The 20,510-nt window shown below is 40.2% G+C and overlaps 1 protein-coding gene across 3 annotated transcripts; it reads left to right on the forward strand.

The window, feature by feature from the left end:
- The first annotated feature begins 229 nt into the window (after positions 1-229).
- Positions 230-19,188, forward strand: blnk (B cell linker). Of its 3 annotated transcripts, XM_076743384.1 has the most exons (24): positions 230-415; positions 699-761; positions 7,322-7,368; positions 9,953-10,018; positions 10,577-10,623; positions 12,009-12,037; positions 12,119-12,236; positions 12,527-12,630; positions 12,785-12,857; positions 12,956-13,039; positions 15,009-15,034; positions 15,125-15,153; positions 15,274-15,330; positions 15,470-15,497; positions 15,609-15,660; positions 15,747-15,807; positions 15,903-15,930; positions 16,112-16,142; positions 16,502-16,577; positions 16,725-16,753; positions 16,893-16,948; positions 17,061-17,144; positions 17,233-17,388; positions 18,857-19,188. In XM_076743384.1, the coding sequence occupies exons 1-24, from the start codon at positions 347-349 to the stop codon at positions 18,992-18,994; spliced, it is 1,551 nt and encodes a 516-aa protein (XP_076599499.1). In that variant the 5' UTR covers positions 230-346; the 3' UTR covers positions 18,995-19,188. The 3 variants fall into 3 exon arrangements, with proteins under 3 accessions (XP_076599499.1, XP_076599500.1, XP_076599501.1); XM_076743385.1 differs by lacking the exons at positions 230-415; positions 699-761 and adding an exon at positions 5,841-5,896; XM_076743386.1 differs by lacking the exons at positions 230-415; positions 699-761; positions 7,322-7,368 and adding an exon at positions 9,423-9,550.
- Positions 19,189-20,510: the final 1,322 nt, after the last annotated feature.

Here is a 20,510-nt window from a genome sequence, read left to right on the forward strand (position 1 = left end):
CCAAGCTAAGATGGGAAAATCAAGCAATCCGTCTATTATGACACTTTGGTTTCTTAAGGCTTTTATATAGAATGAATTTGAGGAAGTCCCTGCTTCCCTTTTGTGGATGTCTTACTGCAATCTCGGGGACAAGTTTAGATTTTTTGAAAATACCATGGATTGCCACATTACTTATGGATGAAGGAGACGGAGAATATATGTTGGTTTTTAATGAGGTGACCTCCCTGTGTGTACTTCTCCCTCCTGAAGCTGGCTGGCGTGCTGGAGCTGCGGTGCGTGACGGGTCAGTCTATTACTGTACCTCCCAAAGCACACTCCAGCTCGGAGGTTCCCTGTTGAGAAAAAAATGAACCTGCCGTCCAGAGAGGAGTGTGAGGGGTGGGACCAGGCGCAGGTAGCCCTCTTCATGTGCAAGGTGAGTACTAGAAAAATAGAGGAAGTAGACATAAAATAAGGCACTAGCGGAGAATCAGTGGAGGCTAATGTTGACCTATTTCCTCATCATTTAAAAGTTCATTCTAGCTTAGGGGGGTGTGTAGACTGTGTGCAATCTATTTCTCTTTAGACATATTGTGCATATAAAGCTCAGGAAGGGGTTAGAATAAACAGGACGGGGAGACAAGCATTATGGAATTAAATTCAGTTAATCTGTGTGGTACATTCAGGAAACTAAATCAATATGTGTTTACTGCCCTCAGAACAAAATGCAGGAATGTGCTGCCACCGTGAACAGACTGGGAATTAATGGACAGAGACTCTTGGTGAGTTAAAGCCTCACATTTTCCATCTTTCACCTGCATTTTGCAGAAAATACTGGCTCTGGCCCGCTCACAGTTCTATAATCTACTAATCTGTTCAGCATCATATCGGGGTTGTGGTTGTGTTCAGTTTGTTATTCTAATTACATCAAAATGGACAAATCCTCCCTAGCAATTATTATTCTGATTATGGTATTAAAAACAGCAGAATAATTACATTTCCTTGAGCTATTTGTGCAGCTTTAACACTGTAAAAGTCCAGTTTATAATGCTAAACGTTGTCACTCTTTTGTTAAGTCGAATGTGGTTGCTGGAGGGTTTTTTCTTGTTCAGATATAGCTGAATCCTAAACCTTTTAAAATTACATTTCTGAATAAATTGAAGAATAAACTTTTGATATGAATCTTGAGTTGTACTGCAGCACTGCAAATGTCCAAAGTTGAAGAACAGAGGAGAGTTTACAGGATATGAAACATAGTGGAAACTCACTTGCATGTATTACTTCCCACACTCTTCTGGTGTGTAACCAGCAGTCCTCCTAGTGTGGAAGTGTGTAAATCAGCTGCAACTTCTGCTTTGAAATCGCTCTCATTGCGTTATCTCAATCAGCCACATTATGTGTTCTGTCTGTGAGGGCCTCCCAGTGTTTCTGGGAAGCACGCTGACACAGCGGGTGCAGGTGAAACTGCCTGTGTGTCAGTTTGGGAGAGAGTAAGAACTGTGAAATGAGACTTTGGGCCAATAAAGCTGTGATCCCTACTTATTTAAGTGAGTATCATTAAATCTGCTTCAGTCATCACGGGGGTGGGGTGTTTAAAGAGGATTTTGTGTAGTGAAATAACTGAAGCATGGGTTTATAACTTCCTAATATTATTTTGCAGATCCTAATAATACCTCCTGTGCATTGGCATGCCTCTACAAGCCTTTATTTATATGCGTCTTGGTAGTGGCCACTTAAAAACACTTGCTGACAAATGAGAGCAACAATCTGCTCTTCTATTCATTATTCACTGACCCTGAACTGACTCCATTTAGGTGGGATATTGCATCATGGAAATATTTCCCCTATATTTGACAGGCATATCTCCCTTAAAATATGCTCACTGTGGATTTTTATCAGTCAAAATGATTAATGTTTCATAGCTTGAGGCTTTGATGTGCAAGTTAACCAGTGCACATCTGAAAAATACATATACATACAGTATGTGTATTGATTGATAAATCCCGTAGCTACAGCTCCAGCCGGCGCACCTGGGCCCCATTAAGGTCAGGTAAACCATGCAGTATTGAACAAGAATATTTCACCATGGCTGCACCGCTGGCTTCACACACCGTCAATTTAACCAGCTTCAAGGCTGCAGAGTCTGGCAAACATTTCACAGTCGTAGACTATCAGTTCACATTTTGCACTTAGGTGTGTGCACAGTTGTTTGCTGTATTTGACTTGAAAGCTGTCGTGGCTTTATAATAACAGTCTGATGGTCTACCATTTTGGACCAGACTGGAACATTTCAACAGCTTTTTGATGGATTGCCATGAAATTTTGCACAGATGTCAGTGGTCCCCAGGAGATGACGCTTACATACCTACCTCTGACTTCTCATTAAGTGTCACCAGCAGGTTGGGAGTTTTAGGTCTTCAGTGTCATACTGTACTGCAGTATCTTCTGTATGGACTACAACAACTTCTGCAAATGTCGTGACTATTATAATCTCTTAACTTTTCCCCTAGCGCAGGCCAAAATTAACATTTTCCCAATACTTTGGTTTAGCGTGTTAGCATGCTTGTGTCAGCATTTAGCTCAAAGCACCACTGGGCCTTATTTAGGAAGCATTTATGGTTAGTTAGAAGCTCAGTGGCTCAGTGTTGTCATACTGGGGGACGGCCCCCTGACTCATGTGGTGACCAAACAAAGTGCTCTGATGCCAACAAGGCTATCTTGCTAACCTGAATCTTTGGTTTATTTCACTCTCTCTTTTATTTTTTTTTTCTTCTGAGAGGCATGACAGAAGAATCTTGAGAACCACTGAGTTAGCTGATGGATGACGCCTCCCTCATCAGTGTACAGCAATGAGAGAGCTTTCTGTCTATATAAAGAGTGATTTGTCTCTTTCTCCTTGTGTGTCCTTGTGCGTTTTTCTTACCACACACTGCACTTCATGTGTGTTAGACAGAACAAATCTGCAAGCATCTGTACTTTCAAGGCATTTGTCACCTTTGAGGAGTGTTTCATCTTGGATGTCCTGTTGATGAAGTCAGTTCCAGTAGGTGGCACTCTTCCGTTAGGAGTGTTGTAGCTCATTGTAACCATCCAGTTCCTCTTCTGTTTTTGACAAAGCTGCATGTTGCGTCTGGCAGTGAAATGTCACTTCCCGTTGAAAAGGGGATTTCACAACAGCAACTGTAACCTTTGATGTTTTAGTGTGGGTTGAATATCGCAGTTAGGTTAGAAATTTGACTGAAACAAAACAGATTTTTAATTATCTGTTTATTTGCATATGTTTCACTTTACTTCAAGAATCCTTCCACTCAAAAATGCCTTTGGTTGACTTAAATCACAGTTGAAGACATGTATGTGCAAGCATGATTTTGTCACTTCACGTCTACTTTGTAAGGCAATCGTGCTGTAAGGAACTTGCAGCATGTGGAAACCTCCAGAGCACGTACGCTGAGAGTGGACTTTTCAGTGAAGCAGCAGACATCTTGCAAATGAGCTTTTTTTTTTTTCTTTTAGAAAGATCGTATCAAATAAAATCTAATTCAAATGAGAGTATTTCTATGTCTTAAAACATGTCTGGAAGGGAATTTTTAAATTCATAATTCGTCTCTGCACCAGTACTATTGGGACACATTACGGAGAATTCATTAAGCGTGCATGATCCTAAGATTTCTGTCTTAGTCGGAAATGCTGCAGAAAGGGAAAAATAATTGTTTATGTTAAGTTCTGCTTGACTCATCAGTAACTCAGCATGTGTCTAAGGCCAGAGAGGGTCCGTACTCTGGACTCTGAATGTCATTAAGGGAATGTGCTGAGCATTGCCTTTGGCTTACGTTGCAAATTCATATGATGTTTATACAGGATTTGGAGCAAAGGTCATAAAATCCTCAAGTAAGTAAGCAGCGCAGATCTGAAATACTCTAATAAGACAACATCGGGCTTTGCCTCGAATGCACCTTCTTCACATTACACCTACGACATCTCTTCATCATAGTGGTAAGAATGAGCGGTTCTGTCTGAGTGATGGGTGGCTGTACACGACAGCGTGGATGAGAATGACAGCCAGTCAGCACATCGTAGATAAAGGTAATCTCCATCTTTTTGATGCCATGTTCGCTCACACAGGTAGACGGGTTAAAAGAGATACATAGCAGATCAAATGAGCTGTCAGCCTCTATCTTTGTGACGCTGCCTGTGTGTGGCTGCTGTGTGAGGAAGGCACATTCAACTGTGTGTGATGACATCAACACTACAAACAAAGGCCGCTCAAAGTAAAGGACAGCCTATGTATTCTTCAGTATATATCACTTTGTTGTTGGTATCAAACATTTAGAGTGAAATACAAATGGCATGTGCTTAACAAAGCTTTGTAAATATATATATAGGCTGTAGTTAAAAGAGAGAGAGCAAACATAATTCTGAACAGAGATTAGGTGCTAATGAAGTCCAACTCTCACCTCACACCGTCTCATTTGAATTTTGACACAGTCCCCTTGTTGTGGATAATAAAGAAACAGAGCAAAGTATTAGTGTCTTAAAAGAGAAAACACCTTGAACTACAATTAGCTTGTGGTTAGCTGGTGATTTTGGAACATTTCGTGGGGATTTGTGAACATGTGGAAAATGTCTCACCTAACGACAGTCATGGGACCTTGCACAGCTGCTGGGAAAGAACCACAGGTACTTTTTTGCACATGTCGCTGCAAAGCAGTTCTCTGTCGTGAAATGAGACTCTTTTCAAAGGAATGCATAAACACATGCTCCATGTGTCAATAAGCGGTCATCCGTGCGCCTGGTTTTGGGTGGAAGTAAGCTTTCACACTGACACAGAACTCTTGCTAAAATCTGTGTCCTTGCTGGGTTATGTGCTTTAAACTTTAGCAGCTGTAACCAGAGCTTTTTGAGTGTTTGTGCCTTTGGCCATCTTCATCTTTGCAGAGATGTCCTACAGCAAAGACCTCTTTTGAAGATAAATCTAGCATAGTGGTCCACCACTTTAGTCCAGACTGAAATAGTTCGACAATTATTGGATTGATTGACATGAAATTGCACAAAGAAAAAATCCTAATGACTTTGGTGTGATCCTAATTTTTCATCCAGTGCCAGCAGCAGATCAAATTTAGATAATGCTTTATTGATCAGAGCAGGAGAAATTCAGATCATTTAATTTAATAGATTTGTAATTTGTCTAAAACTGGTTTTGAAATATAAGCAGAACTAGTTCCTGTAGCCTTAGTTGTAGTTGTGCCAAGTGCAAATTAAAAATGTTGACTTGTTGAGACGTTAAACTAAGATGGTGGACCTGGCCATTATACCTGCGAAGGAACAGCACGCAAGCATCGTTAGAACATGTCAGCATTTAGATGGAAGCAGCAGCTGTGTCCAGGTGTGTCTCACCAAGCAGCTAGCTTCACTGGAGACTTGCAGTCTCTCTAATACTCCCACCAGATGGTGCCAGTGTCAGAAATTCTAATGTTCTACATATGGTGGCTTTGAAGGAAATAGAAAACCAATAAAACAATTATATATATTTAAATAACCTTCAGCTCAAAAAGACTGGAACGTGGAGACAGTAGCTTTTGTTCGCGTATGCTAACTGTGCTGAATGAAAGTTCTAAAAATGTGAAAAATGAAGATGTGATTGAGTGCTGTTTTTAGTGAGGGGTCATGGTCTATTGTACAATGGAGAGGCTGTAGCTTGTTGAGCTGTTGTGTCTCATTTGAACAAGCACAGACACTCCTATAAATAATTCAATGTGGGAGCAGTGCCCGGGAGTATCCACTGGGGCGGACCATTTGATATTTTATTCTGTGTCAAAAGGCTAAGTCTGATTTTATACGATACCTTTTTTTCCTCCTGTAAGCCAGTGGGATGATCAAGTGCGTATCTATGAGGCCAAGGTTCAGCACTTTGAAGGAGGTAAAGCCTTTCATATTAAGTGATCTTACTGTCTGATTTACAAATGATTAAATCACCAGCTCTGCTTTAAGTGTACTATGGGCTTATTCCTAAAGGTAATACATCCCTTTGTTGCACCAGGGTTCCCATATTCACACACACTCAGGTAATGTTAGGTTCGTTGTCAAGCCCCTCCCTGTGGAGTATTTCATAGAAATCATAAACAGTTTTGAAAAACTGTATGCAACTTAATAGTACATCATAACACTTGTTTCACGGACCACTCTGCCGATAAGGGGCCATTAATGCATTATTCATATCTGAATTAACCAGCCGTATTAGACTCATACCTCACGCATTAACCTCTTATGTTAACCTCTCGCTGTTTGTTCATTTGACACATCTTCTAAACTTAAACGCGCAGCACCCGAACTTTCACAAACATTTGTTGTCATGGATCTTCATTACATTACAACAAATATAAAAGAGAGAAGAGACAGAGCAAGGAACGACCTGGAGCAATGAATTATGAATGAAGAGGGAAATACATAATTTAGCTGGATTTGTTGCATATTTTATGGTAATCATTTCCTTTCATTTACGAATCCCAATTGCCTCACTGCAAAGCAGACATTAGATGCAGCCAAAAATGACAGTGCAGTGGGCGGCCAGATCAACTTTTTCAAATGTCTGACCATTTCTGTAATTGAGTAAGACGGCGGTGGTGTGTGGTTAGAATAACAGTGCTGCGTGCGTAGAGGAGGGAACTCTTGACTTGTGGGTCACCAGTGTTAATTCACAAAAAAGGGAAACTAGCATTTCTTATCTTTGCTTTATGTTTTATCTTCACTGGCGTCATCAGTTCTGTGTCCTTCATGTTGTCAGCCCATGAACCACCAGTGTGTTTGGAAATCACTGTTGGTACACTGCAGCAGTAAATGTGTTCTACACACTACATCATTAAAATTATTCCATTTTAATCACACATCCCTCAGCATGATGCCATATTTGAGCTTTCAAAGGTAGCTTCTTCAAGGAGTTCAGCATATGAACAACAACATGGACAATTCCCGGTGTTATTTTGCATTTATGTGTTGTTTGTAACTACCTCTGACCCTTGTGCTAATAAAGTCATATCGCTTCTTCTGGGGTGTCGCTAAGAAATAACATGAGGGTTACATGAGAGGATCAAAATGCTCTGTTGAAGTGGCCCTTAGTGAGATGCTGCCATCTCCTGTTAGCCGAGAGGCGATGCACGACTATACATGGATTTGTGCTGCAGCCCTCCTGCAACGACTGCTCAAAAGCATGTGTTCAGTGAAGGTGGCGTACTCGCAGTATCATCTCTGCTATTAGGAATCAGTCATTTGTGACCTCTGTAGTGTCAAAGTGTTCCTTTACTTGTCGTCATGTGTTCACAGTTGATTTCTCTGATGCTTTTGACAGAACCTGTCTGACAGTGAATTGAGCAAGTTTAGTCTCATCCACCAGCCGTAAGTAACACTTTTATACTGCTGTCATCACATACCTCAATCTTAGCCTCCTTTTGTGCCACTTTACATCCCTCCTCTCATTCTTTGCTGCTCTGATCTCCTTTTTAACTGCTGTCATGAGAGTAATTTCAGGAACACTGAGGTTAATCATAAAGAATAGCATCCTCCCTTTCCTCTTCTTCTTCTTCTTCTTCTTCTTCTTCTTCCTAGTAGTAGTATTATGCTTGCTAAAATCTAAAAAGCTCCATATTTAGAAAAAAAAAGAAAGAAGAAAATAAGAGGCTGCCTCAAAGTAAAATTACAATGTGCTTAATGTGTATGTGTTTGCAGGTGTGTGTGTGGTTTGTGTGTGTGTGTGTGTGTGTGTGTGTGTGTGTGTGTGTGTGTGTGTGTGTGTGTGTGTGTGCCTGGCTGCACCTGCATATTTGTCTGCATGTGTTTGTTCTTGTTTGTGAGTTATGTTCCTGTTCATGTATCCCCATGTGTGTGTGTGTGTGTGTGTGTGTGTGTGTGTGTGTGTGTGTGTGTGTCACATAAATAAATGTCATACAATATTGAAGTGAAATCAGTCAGGCAAACTGAAACTGAATTTGCAATGTGAGTGTACCAATTTTAATTTCTACTTTTAATTTAATATTTGTAAATGATAGATTTTTGATCATTAAAAATGAACAAATATGAAATGAAATAAAACATTTACATCTTTGTGTTTGAAAATGCATCATTACTGCTCAAAGCTAACTGAAGATGAAAACTTTATGGACAAAAAAATATTCAGTTTCTTTCTTACATTAATGATTAAAGACAATGTTAAATCATTACAAAATTGAATGGCCAACTCCCAATTTAACATACATTTTTAAAGATAACCTATTCTCTGCCAATGCAAAAATTCAGTTTCATTTAAACTGGCTTATTCCTTCACGTTCACAGATTTTTTGTTTGTTTGTTTGTTTGTATTAAAAAACAAACTGGATCATTTTGATTCACATTTTTTATTTTGACACTAATGGTGCCAAAGTGTTGCAAGTGGAAACTGAATATCAATTTGGGTGTATACCCTGCATGGATATGTGAGTAGTTCAATTAAATAGAATCATTTCAGTGTGGTATTGGCAGCCTTGGCCTTCCATACTTGGCCTTTGAGTTCCTGTTTATATGTGGTTAACTGTCTACCTGTTGAACCAGAAAGTGGCATGTTATTGCTGCAACATGGACAAAATCCACTAGTCTTCATACTGTCTTAAGGTCAAACTGTCTAAAAGGTAGACAAAATTAATTTGAAAAATCTTGTGTTAATCACTTACAGTAGGTCAGTGATTTTATACAGTAACAGACTCTCTGCTGTCTCACATAGCTAGGAATAAAGCAAACTTTCTGCCACTCATTCACACAGTCGGTGACAGAGCGCAGATGTCCAGCACAGCTCCATGCAGAGAGAACTGGAAAACACTTAGTGAGGTGACAGGAGTTTCCCATGAGCATATAAGTACTTTCACATTCATTTCAAAACTGAGCAGATCTTCACTAAATCTTCACTTCTTTTTTTTTCTCATCATGAATCATACACAGTTGGCTCCTTCACATCCGAAACTTTATCTAAATGTTTTAATTGTTGACTTCCAGTCTGGCAGGAAAAGGCTGCGCACTCATTTTTATTTGCCCTCCAAAATACAGAAGGCACTTAGGATTACAACACAGTGCTTTCCATGACGCACCATGGATGACCTTACACACAGACCTGTTTTAAAGCTGATATGCTGGAGTTTGGTAAAAACTGCTCCAGCGTGCCTCTCACTCACTTGAAGGCCTCCTCCATCGACCTCATTCAGGTGATCTACTGTCAGCAGCAGTTAAAATGGCAGTGTGGAAATGGAATGGAAATGTGAAGCAAGAGGTTTGTTGAAAATGTGTTGACTGAAATGTGTTTTCTTGGGTACGTGTGAGAGAGACGGGGAGTGGAAAAGAGAAGTGATTTTTCTCGCAGTGGCTGGCTAGAATGAATTCCCTCCCCTCTGTGACAAAGACAAGACGTGTGCCAAACACAGCGTTCATTTACATTTCTGAAAACAGTCTGCCAGCACGGACTTGATGCACGAGGCCCAAAAATGTAAACTCTTGGGTTAAACATGAATATGGATACGTTAGGTAAACTTGCTGCTCCTGCTACAGCAAAAATTCGGTAAGAACTTCATTTTCATTTGACATTTTGCTTCTTTGCCGTTGCTCCTTCCTCAGGGGGCCTGACGAGCTAGACTTTCATTGCCAATGACTTCTTCGGTGTGATTGTTGTGCACATGACAAATGAAGAACTTGAAGCGGATGTTGACACAATATCACTTTTTGCAAATACTTGAAACCACAATTTCTTACATGTTTGCTGTGTAGTGTCAGTAAAGGCATCGTACAAGGCTCAGCTATCGTTGTGGTACACAGGGTTGTTCTATAAAGTGTGTTGTTGTAGTCCCTTTATGTTAATATGTTTATGTTAATGTTGTAAGCATTTATTAGTAGTAGTAGTAGTAGTAGTAGTATTTACTCTTTAGTTCAGCTCATAATACTGCAAACTTCATGTGTTCTCCAGGCAGCTTCAGAAGATCGTTCAAGACATCAAGAAAAATGACGGCAGCTTACTGAACAAACTGAGAAGGTCAGTCTCGAGAATTTCAACATCATGACTGCACTTTTTAATGTTACGGATGAAAAACACAGTGGAACTATATCAAGCTAAAGTGATACGTATCATTATGTGGGAGACTTAGTGTGGAGATGTAAAAAGTCTCTTGTGAATATATGCATCAGTGGAGAAGGTCAATTCCTCTTTCACAACCGCTGGAATAAGAGATGCCCACAAACCCAAAATAACTTCAACAGATGGCTGTTCTCTCACTTTCCTTTCCTGAATTGAGATGTCTTCAGGCACATAAGGATAAATATGACAATGACTAGCATTACAGAGGCCATTTATTCTCATCCTGTCTGGTAAATTTGCACATCAGTCTGCTCGCTGTGCTCATGTAAATACAGACCTTTCACATATTTACAGCGCTCGCAGCAAGACAAAGTATTATTAGTCAAACAATTCCACTTGTGATTCAAATCTCAATTCCTATCTTGTATTAATAGTAAGGGGATGTGTTCACACTGTCAAACCACTGTTAAGTCATTGATTGCCCGCTGTTGATGTCAGTATCTCTCTGTGTGGCAGACTGAAAAGCAAACCACTTCCAAAAGTACCTGCGAGAGATTACAGAGGTAAGAATGGACTGCTTGTTGGTAGATGTCACTGCGACCGGTGGTTGTTCAGTTATTTCAGTGTATTATAGTGAAAACACAGGTGAGCGTCGTCCTGTGTTTGATACACAGACGTGCAGTTATTCTGTTTTATAGCAATACTCAAATGCCAGTATGTACACTGAAGGAATTACTGGTCACTGGAATTGTTTTAGCTGTCCATACTGTCCGTGAAGACATCCAGGACCTAATTCAAATGTGAGTAATTCACAGTTCATTCTGCAACTCAGAGTTAGCAAAATCGAGTGGGTATCTTCCAAAGTTACAGTTTTTAGTATAAAATTCCATCTTTGTGTTACTATCCAGGAAACATTGTAGGAAACAGTGTAAGTTAGGAAGACGCTCATTGATTTGTCTAAATCAGACTGGTGAAACCTTGTTTGAATGTATTTTTGAGCAAGAACAGTGGATTTTGTCCCCCATCACTTCCACTGGACTCATGTTACTGCAGCAAGGGAATCTTTTTAACATCCGCTTCAGCTTCCTGTACAGTAGGTGATGAAGATGCACCTCCCAGTCCCTGGTAGCAAGCAGCCATCCCTTTCCAGCTTGACTAGCTTGTTTGTTAGCGATAGCTTGTGCCACATTCATGTACAAAGGCACATCACAAAGAACTGACATTACACATTTCTGATTTATGTCACGCATGCATACCTGCGTACCAGTTATGTGCACCCCGGCCTGAAACTGTATGAGTGTACATATGAGTCAGAGGAGAGTCCAGAGGAGTTTGGGTTTTTATCACTCAGTCTAACTGCAACTTAGCAGCACATATATAACAAGTGTAATCATTTTTCTATGTCACAGTATTATATTTTACCAATGTGGGTGGTAATGCTCAGCATATTCACAGTGTAAAGTCTCTCACTGTGGTTGGAGACTCTGCCCATTTCTCTTGTGTTATCCAAGCTAGCGAGATGAAATCTCTTGAATAATGACAAACCACTTTTACCCACATAAGCAAAATATACTTTAAGTACCAAAAGTAAAATCCAGATGTTGTTGTGAGAACCACACTGTGCTTAATCATGTGAAGCTGCTTTTCAAATTGCATCATAAAAACAATGATCAAAGCACTTGTTCAGAGATTATTCATTAGTTGAAGAGGTGACACACTCCGCACTTGTGTTGAGGAACAGCGGAGTCGCTGTTCCTCAACACAAGTGGACTTTGTAAAATTAGAAAACGCACTCTGACACCTGCTCAGATGAATTTAATGCTGGTATTTAATATCTTTATGTATCTGGCTTTAATAAAATCCACGGTTTAAATGTTTGCTTGACATACTGGGGGCCCGTCTCGGGCCCTCTTGGTAATGAAATCCCTTTCGATGTCTGTGTTCACAGATGATGACCAACTGTCTGAACCTGATTACGTAAGTTGTGAAAAATGTGAACTGAAAGTGATTTCAGCTGTTTTTGCTTTGATGGAAACATTACAAGTACATTTTTCCCAGGATAATGACATGTATGAGGATCCACGTGAGGACCAGGATGACAGCTACGAGCCTCCTCCTAGCCACAGAGTCTTCACCACAACTCCTTCTGCTTCCTTCCCAAGGGGGGAGTATCTTGGTCAGTACAGTCATTTGACATGAAGAACTATTTATATCTCCTTATTTTTCACCATAGATGGCTGAGTGTTACATCATTCGTTCTCCCGATGGTAAAATTGAAGATTCACATGAGCTTCGATTCATTTGTCACACACAGTTTCTATATGTTCAGTAGCTTCCCCTTTGCAGTGATCACTCTCTTCGTGCTGAAGTTGCATTGGTTCGTTAGAGACTGTTGAGCCAAGGCCGCAAAGTGATGCCTCATGCAAATACTGATGTACTCTCTCTATTTCTGCTTCTCCTTTCAAGACAACTGCCGTAACCGACCCCACCGGCCACCCAGGAAGCCCCTCCGCCCAAGCAAAGCCTCCAAACAACTCCCACCTGAACCCACCTCTGTGGAGAGCGATGAGGTAAAGAAACTCATGAATAGTGTACCGCAGGCCTGAGACTTGGTCTTGGTTCATTTCACCATGTCCTGTGTGTTGCCAGGCACCTTCCAGTGAGTGTGGGCAGCTGACATAACCACTTTTTCACAATACATATGTTGTCTTTGTTGTTCTGTAGGAAGACTACATCAATCCAGACGGCAGTAACGATGATGACAACTATGTAGAGCCTGCAGAGAACCCATCTCCCAGTAAGACACATGTCAAATTAGAGAGGACAAAGACACCAGTGCTGCGAGGACTACTACTGTAAAAATCTGATAATAATAATCTGCATGCCTCTCCTTAGATCCTGTGATGCATGGTCGGAACAGAGCAGGGAGGGACCTTCCCGTGTTGCCTACACCTTCACCAGAGTGTCCACCCAGTCCTGGTAGGTACTGAACAACATTAATCATGCTGCACCTCAAGTCCACAAGGAGTCAACCTCTAGAATTACTGCTCCGAAGAAGCTGTACTCGTCACAGCTCTCTTGCAGTCAAACACACCATCTGAAACTGTTCATAATGAACCCACTTCCTCTTTGATTAGATTTAATTTGTTCTCAATTTGTCTATGTCCACTGTACCATGTTGACAGATAAGATGAAATTCATTATTTGAAAAACTAAATGCATTGTCACTTAAAACCAGTCTGTTTTTCTAAAAAGTTTGTTAGTGTGATCGTGTCAATATATTTTACATTCTGTCACAAATAAAATCTACAGCCCTATGAGTAGCTCTGTAACATTTGCTAATTAGCAGTCACAAGGTGCAGCTGAGGCTGATGGGAATGTCATGAGTCAAACTCGAAGAATCATTGAGCTCGTTCTTAAAAACAGAAAGGGAAAAACGTAGATGAGAATAAAGCAGTTAACACAGCGGGGAGGTTTGCAATCGTGATTTTAAGCTGTTTATGGGTTAGCAGAGTATTGATTTTCAGCGTGTGTTGAAGGTCATTCAAGAGCAAGAATTTGATCAGGAAAAGAAAAGGCTGACTTTCCAAACTCAGAACCTGCTCGGGGTCATTTGAGTGAGTTTGATTGGTCCAATCCAGCATCACTGAGATACAAGGTGGCAGCCTTCAAACAAGGCCTTTATGGATAAACAAATACCAATGTTTGTTATGGCTCTCTGCCAGAGAAGTCCAACCCACCTTAACATACAGGATGCAATGATGCATACCATAATTATCATCAGCAATAAATCAGAGGGCAGAATGATAGGCCGTGTGAGGTTCCCATAAATTACATCCCCATGATCCCCATGACCTCCCTCAATCTATTATCTACTAACCACAGGGCAGCCAGGTCTGTTTCTGTAAATGAAGCCAATTGTTTTGCAGCAGTTTGCTGATCAGTATATTATCAATAAATCTGGCTCTAGTAAACAGCATGAATTTAGCTTTACTTGCATGAAGAACCAGTTTAAAATTAATAAAAACATCCTGTAGAGAGATAAAGGAAAGGCTCGCTGTACAGAATCAGCAATAGGATACACAAAGGCGTCATGAGCATAAAGATGGACTTGACAGCCATTCAATGAAGAGACAATGTCATTAATATAAATGTTGAGGAGGACAGTGTAATGAGTGTAAGAAATTCAAACCATGTTGGCATGATGACAGAATTTAGCATTGTTACAGAGAAACCTGATTTAACAGGTAGCTTTTTACAGACACTTCATCATAACACAGAGTACTGGACAAATTAAACTTCTGACCTGATGAAGGCGCTACATGAAAAGTTAAGGAATCACCAAAGTTAGCGTGAATCGTCCTGAGGGGGAAATGAATGCATGTACAGAATTTCATATTTCATATTCCCTCAAAATCACAAACGTCACCCTCATGCAGGTGATAGCGGAAAAGTCATCAAAGTCATTCGGATCATAGAGGAAGAATAAATGTCTGGACAGATTTTCGTTCAACCCATCAAGCAGATCTAGAGATATTTCACTGGTTGAGGGATCATTTTTTAGGATTTATGCTCTCGGGAGCATGAATTCCTGTACATAATCTCAGTCTGTTGAAACTTAATTGAAAGGCAATACGTCAATTGCTTTTGAGACATCTCAGTCTGACCAACATTAGAGGCTGCTGTGTGGCTAAACAGGGAAAAAAGGAGGCCTCCATTATGTCTGCAGTAATGAATGAAGATCTGATAGAGCAATGCATGGGAAGTCTTTGTAAATGCACTACAATGGGAGACAGTCTAATGCAGTTAGTAGAAACACAAAGAAATGCCCGAGGGCAGGGACTGCTGTAAACTGAAGACACTGTAATGAAGATAATGCAATCCAGCACTGGAATGAGGCTCATGTGGGTCTATTGTGTGCCTCATTTTGTCTTTGGTTATTTTGCAGACGTTTATGAGGTTCCGGACCAAAAGGTAGGCTCATGTAACAGTAGATTCAAGTATTTTTTAAGGTACATTGATATGTGGAGTTCACTGTGGTTTCTTTTTATGACCTCTTTACAGGAGAACTCATTATCTCTTCCAGCAAGCAGGTCAGTTTGAGATTGTCTTGACTTTGCTTTCTTCATGTAATTGTACAGACATACAATATACAATGTTTTATAAATTGACCACAGTCTGAGACAAGTCATGTCCTTTCATTTACCTTGCAGGCCGTGTCCAATCCCCACCACACAGTCCCATTCTTTACCGCCGAAACCCAGCCCCAGGTGAGACTGACATCACTGCCAACATGTCGTTTAGAGACCTGAATGATTCATCATCATTTGCAACTTAAGTGCAATTCTGTCTGTTAAGCATTAATGCATTGCTTTCTAATCACAACATAACAATTTTTTTCTTCCTCAGACTGAATACGTCGAGATCTCCTATGACTGTAAGTGATGACGAATGTGCAAGACGTCATTTAAAAGAGGCGTTTTGCAGAGATTTAATGTTTGCCGCACAGTCAGGAGGACACTGACGTGCTGGTTTTGTGATTTTCCAGGTCCAGGAGCCCACAGACGGCGACGAATATGAAGTTTGTGATCCAGATAATAGTGAGTACTGGAACCGTTGCTGCGCCATCTATAGGATAACAACAGTCATAATAACTGGTGGATCATTGCATTGTGTGCTCCTCTAGGTACCAGTGAGAAACCCACAGAGGGTCCTCCTATAGTCCGACCCAAACCTTTGCCCAGAGAGTAAGCATCACTTCAATCATTTTATATACTGTTTAACCTGTTTAAGCTTTAAGAAGGGAATAACTGACTGTCTGATCCTGATTTTTTTTTCTCAGGAGGTCACCAAAGCCACCTTTAAAGCCGGTAGGAATATCAAAGAATGGAAAAAAAACAAGTGCTCTGAATATTTGACCCTAATTACACATTAAATCATCATGACTTTACTGTGTTTCACTTTATCATGTGATCAGCTGATGCTTGTAAACATTACAGCATGCGCCTTATCTTATGATGCTGAAAATCATGAAATGTGACTCTTTTGCAGAGGCCAGATCTGAAACCGAGGGATTTTGAAAGTACGTGTTTACTGCCTCTGAAAAGTCGCCTCCACATTTCATTTCCTCACGGGGTTTTTCTGTGAATGAATTGTCCACGTGAAGGCAATGACGTGGCTGTGATGATCTAATTACATGCATGTGCTGCACATACATAAGAGTGTTTATTGATGTACACAGTGATGATGAGGAGGATTAATTTGAAACACAAGTCATTACAGGTTTTCTGGTTTCTATCCTAGTTAAAAGGGAATGTAGCAGGTTAAAGTTGTACAATTGAAAAACCTATTTACATATTCATTTTGTGGATTTGTTGTCAATTTCTACTTACTACTTAGCAGCAAACATAGTCTGATTACCATATGTCTGGATTTATACAGGCCGAATGCTGCCTGCGATGCAAACTGAGCAGACGCCTCCGCCAAAAGCTTTTTCACTGGACTTGAAGCGGCCAAAGTAAGAAACAACATACAGCTTTATGCTATGCATTTATACTGAGCACACGCATTTTTAATGCTTTGCAAATGAAGGAAAATTGCCTTTAATCGCAGCTTAGTGCTGTGTATTTACTGTGGTCGCCTCTGTCTGTGGTCTCTCCTGCAGAATTCCTCTTCCACAGTTTACCTCCCTCAGTAAGTACAGCTCCTACACGTGTCCCACAGCAGATCAACACCGTGTAGCTCTTTACTTCAACGTGGAGTGAAAGAAGCTCAAAAACAACATTATCGAGCAAAACAGCATTATTGTGATGTTTGTGTCTGTGATGTGCAGAAGCAGCTGACAGAGGGAGCTTTTTTGCTGAAAATGGGTCAGCAGACCAAGATAAGGTGTGCTCTTATGTTATATTGTAAAGATGAATGATTAACATGAGCTGTATTCATACAGTACATCCACAGTGTTCGTCTGAAATCATTCTATTCTCCATTTGCTTTCCTTCAGGACACAGACGTCTATCATAAAGCCTGGTATGCCAGCGCATGTGACCGCAAGACTGCTGACGACACCTTGGTCCGCTCAAACAAAGTGAGAGCGCAGTCATCCAAATGAGCGGCATGTGGATTATATCCCATAACCCCCTGCTGGCTTTGACTGTGAGCGCTGTGTGTTTCAGGACGGGGCGTTTCTGGTGAGGAAGAGCTCCGGTCACGATGCTCACCAGCCCTACACATTAGTGGTGTTTTATAAAGGCAGAGTGTACAACATCCCGATCCGCTTCATACCTGCTACTCAGCAGTACGCTCTGGGAAGAGAGAAGAAAGGGGAGGAGGTACAGTGGAGGACTTTCCATTTTCTCTCAAAACTCTGTTTGACTGAAAGTATGTCTGACATATACTTTTAAAAAGTGTACTTCTAAATACATGTCATTAAGTTCTTACTTGGTAATTCTCCAATACTCCAATAAGTGGTATTTCAAAGTACTTATAAAAAGTGTACAATTCTAAGTATATTATAAATTGTACTTGAGTGTACTTTCAAAAAAAACGTGCACTAAATTACAAAAACTCTTAATAGTAATAAAGTGTACTTGTGAAAAATATAATTATTCTCAAGTACTCTGTAATGCAGTAGTAGCATGCTTAATTAAAGTGTGCTTTATTTTCACTTCATTTTAAGTATATTGAAGTATACAGTACACTTAAAAAAGTAAAAGGTTGCGCTGATTTAGCAACAATTTACACTTCAAGTACTCTCAAGGATTACTCAAGTGGTACTCATGGACTGCGTGAGTACATTTACGTATACTTGAAGGATGAAAAAAATAGTAGAAAGTGTATTTAGTACATTTTAAGAATAATATATATTTTTTTTTTACCTGGGAGCTCGACCACAGGACACTACAACTCAAACCGTACGTGTCCATTTTACAGTGTTATCACCCAGTTGGGTGGGTTTTACTGCATGTTTGATCGTCTGTAATCCTGTCGTCACCTGCATCACACACTGACTGGCTAACGCCCCGTTCACAGCAGGAGAAGCACAGGTGTTACTGATTCCATTAACGATGGCTCTGTTCTATTCACGCGTCCCAGTAAGTTATGACAGGGTGACTGTGGCTGGACACTTATGAATCATGAACACACTGTGTCATCACTCAAAGCTGTACAGTCGCACAGCGGTAATTTTCATATCCATGAAATAAGTGTAAGCATGACCAATACGAGGACTCTGAAGCCAAAGCAGCTAAAAGGAATTCATCACTCACTCTGTCATTTACAGCTGTGCATGTCAAAATGTCATGTCTGCTAAAGGCCAGGATCCAATTTGTTTTGGCGAACTCATATCCGACAGGCTGCTCGAGGGTGAACAGCATGCTAAGCGAACAACTCTTTTGTTCATTAGTGGATTTTGTGTTTCTTCTGCTTTTAGGGAAAATTTTGCAGTTCTTGTGCCGAACACATTGAACAAAGGTAGAACACTGAATGTAGGAATAATGAAATCTGACAGGGAATTATTCAATATACAAAAACTGTTCTCCAGTTGAATTACTGGTAGTCAGGTAGGCTGAAACAGGAAGTGGAATGCTTTGTTTACCAATAATTCTGCTTACATTAATCATTAATAGTCACCTCAACCATTTCTACAGAACACAGGCTTGTATCCTGTAAACCAGCTTTCAAGATCATGTTAAATGTTTTGCTCAACATCAGGAAAAGGTCAAATTTGAGCTCATTTCATGATTTTATTTCAACTTTTCACTCTAATGTCATCCTTGTTTTTTTTTTTTCCGGTTTCAGTATTTCAGCAGCGTCTCCCACATCATTGAGAACCACCAGAGGAATCCTCTGGTGTTGATTGACAGCCAGAGCAACACCAAGGACGCCACCAGGCTGTGCTTCCCTATGAAGCCTTGGAAGACCCTCACTGATGGCTAACAGTGGAGTGGACTAATGCATTCCCACTCGCCCTTTCCTGTCAGACGATTGTTTACAGAAGTCACTGTGTGATGCTTCTCTCCTTCACTTTAAACTTGACGTCCTGTCAGTGGGATCGCGTGCTGCGCTCGCCTGCATAGCTGGCCATGCGGGGCTGAAGTAGCACTGACTCAGAAGACTTTTTAACTCATGTTTTATTAAGATGTTTTGTTTTTTTTTTAATGCTCAGTCAGTAAACAGTGAATTAAAATGAAAGGGGTGACAGCGTCGCTGTAGTTGAAGGAAACAGGAAGACAAACAGTTTGTTTATGACAACAATACTTTGGGGAGCCAAAAAAAAAAAAAAAAACAAGGTTGTATATTTTGTTTTAATAAAAGTCTTTTCTTGTGTTGCATAACTCAGCTCACATCTTCAGTTATCACACAACCCCACCAGGAACTGACAGCTGGTTCATTTATTTCGTGGTCAACATGTAATGCTATATACTCATGCACATTCATTGCATAACAAAAACTCCTAGGCACTTGGTGAAAATTCTCAGGTAATATTTTACAGTACCTCTATCTGGACTATATACAATTAGAAATCTCATATCTAAAATGAAAAAAGTAGATATACACAGTGACACTGAAGTGCAGGCTCCAGAAACAGGGATACATGCACAATATCAGTACACAGGACAGGTGCATCTGTCCAATGGTCCTTGACAAACACACACACACACATACACACACACACACAGGAGCCACTGTTCCCTTGCTGAGAATACTGAGGGATCACGGCTGCAGAGGGAAATGTTTAGCCGCAGTAGGACACTGGCTGAGATTGTCGAAGGCTTAGGCCTGCTAAGGTGAGGTAACGGGAAATATAAATCCTCCTTTCATAGTGCAATTAAAAGATAAGATCATCATTTCAAGTCAAAAGAGGAATCTCGCTGGGAAAAACCACATGATCAAATTATTTAGGCCTCTTGAATCCAGATTTTAAAAAAATGATTATTTCACTGTCAAACACAGGTTTACTTTTTCTTTTTTTTTTTAAATTAACTATGTCTTTAGGGATATCTGCCCCCGCTAAATGAACGCATGAAAATAGACCTCTTCCAGATAATACTATCGTTGAACACAATTTGGAGTTCATACAAACATTTCACAAACAAACTGATTCTTCCAACGGTCCAAAAAACAAAAAAGCATACAGAAAAAGCATATAAAGGCTAAACCTAAAAGTCATAAATAAATGTTGAATAAAACAGCTTATTGTCCTTTTTTTGTTAAACACACAGTTTTGGTATATCTGAGTAACTTGTGGGTCTCTGCATCCCATTCCAGAAACATAAATATGATAGCTACCACGCTACACAGCCTACCCGTACATAAACTGATTCATGAAGTTCAGATGGTATGGCAAATATACATATTACAGTGTTCTATAAAAGATTCCATACGACAGTGTACTTAAATCACCTTAAATAAAGCTATACCGCGTAGACAAAATACAAACTATACAAAGAAC

Source organism: Chaetodon auriga, chromosome 11, assembly GCF_051107435.1.
Source record: "Chaetodon auriga isolate fChaAug3 chromosome 11, fChaAug3.hap1, whole genome shotgun sequence".
Classification (NCBI taxonomy): Eukaryota; Metazoa; Chordata; class Actinopteri; order Chaetodontiformes; family Chaetodontidae; genus Chaetodon; species Chaetodon auriga.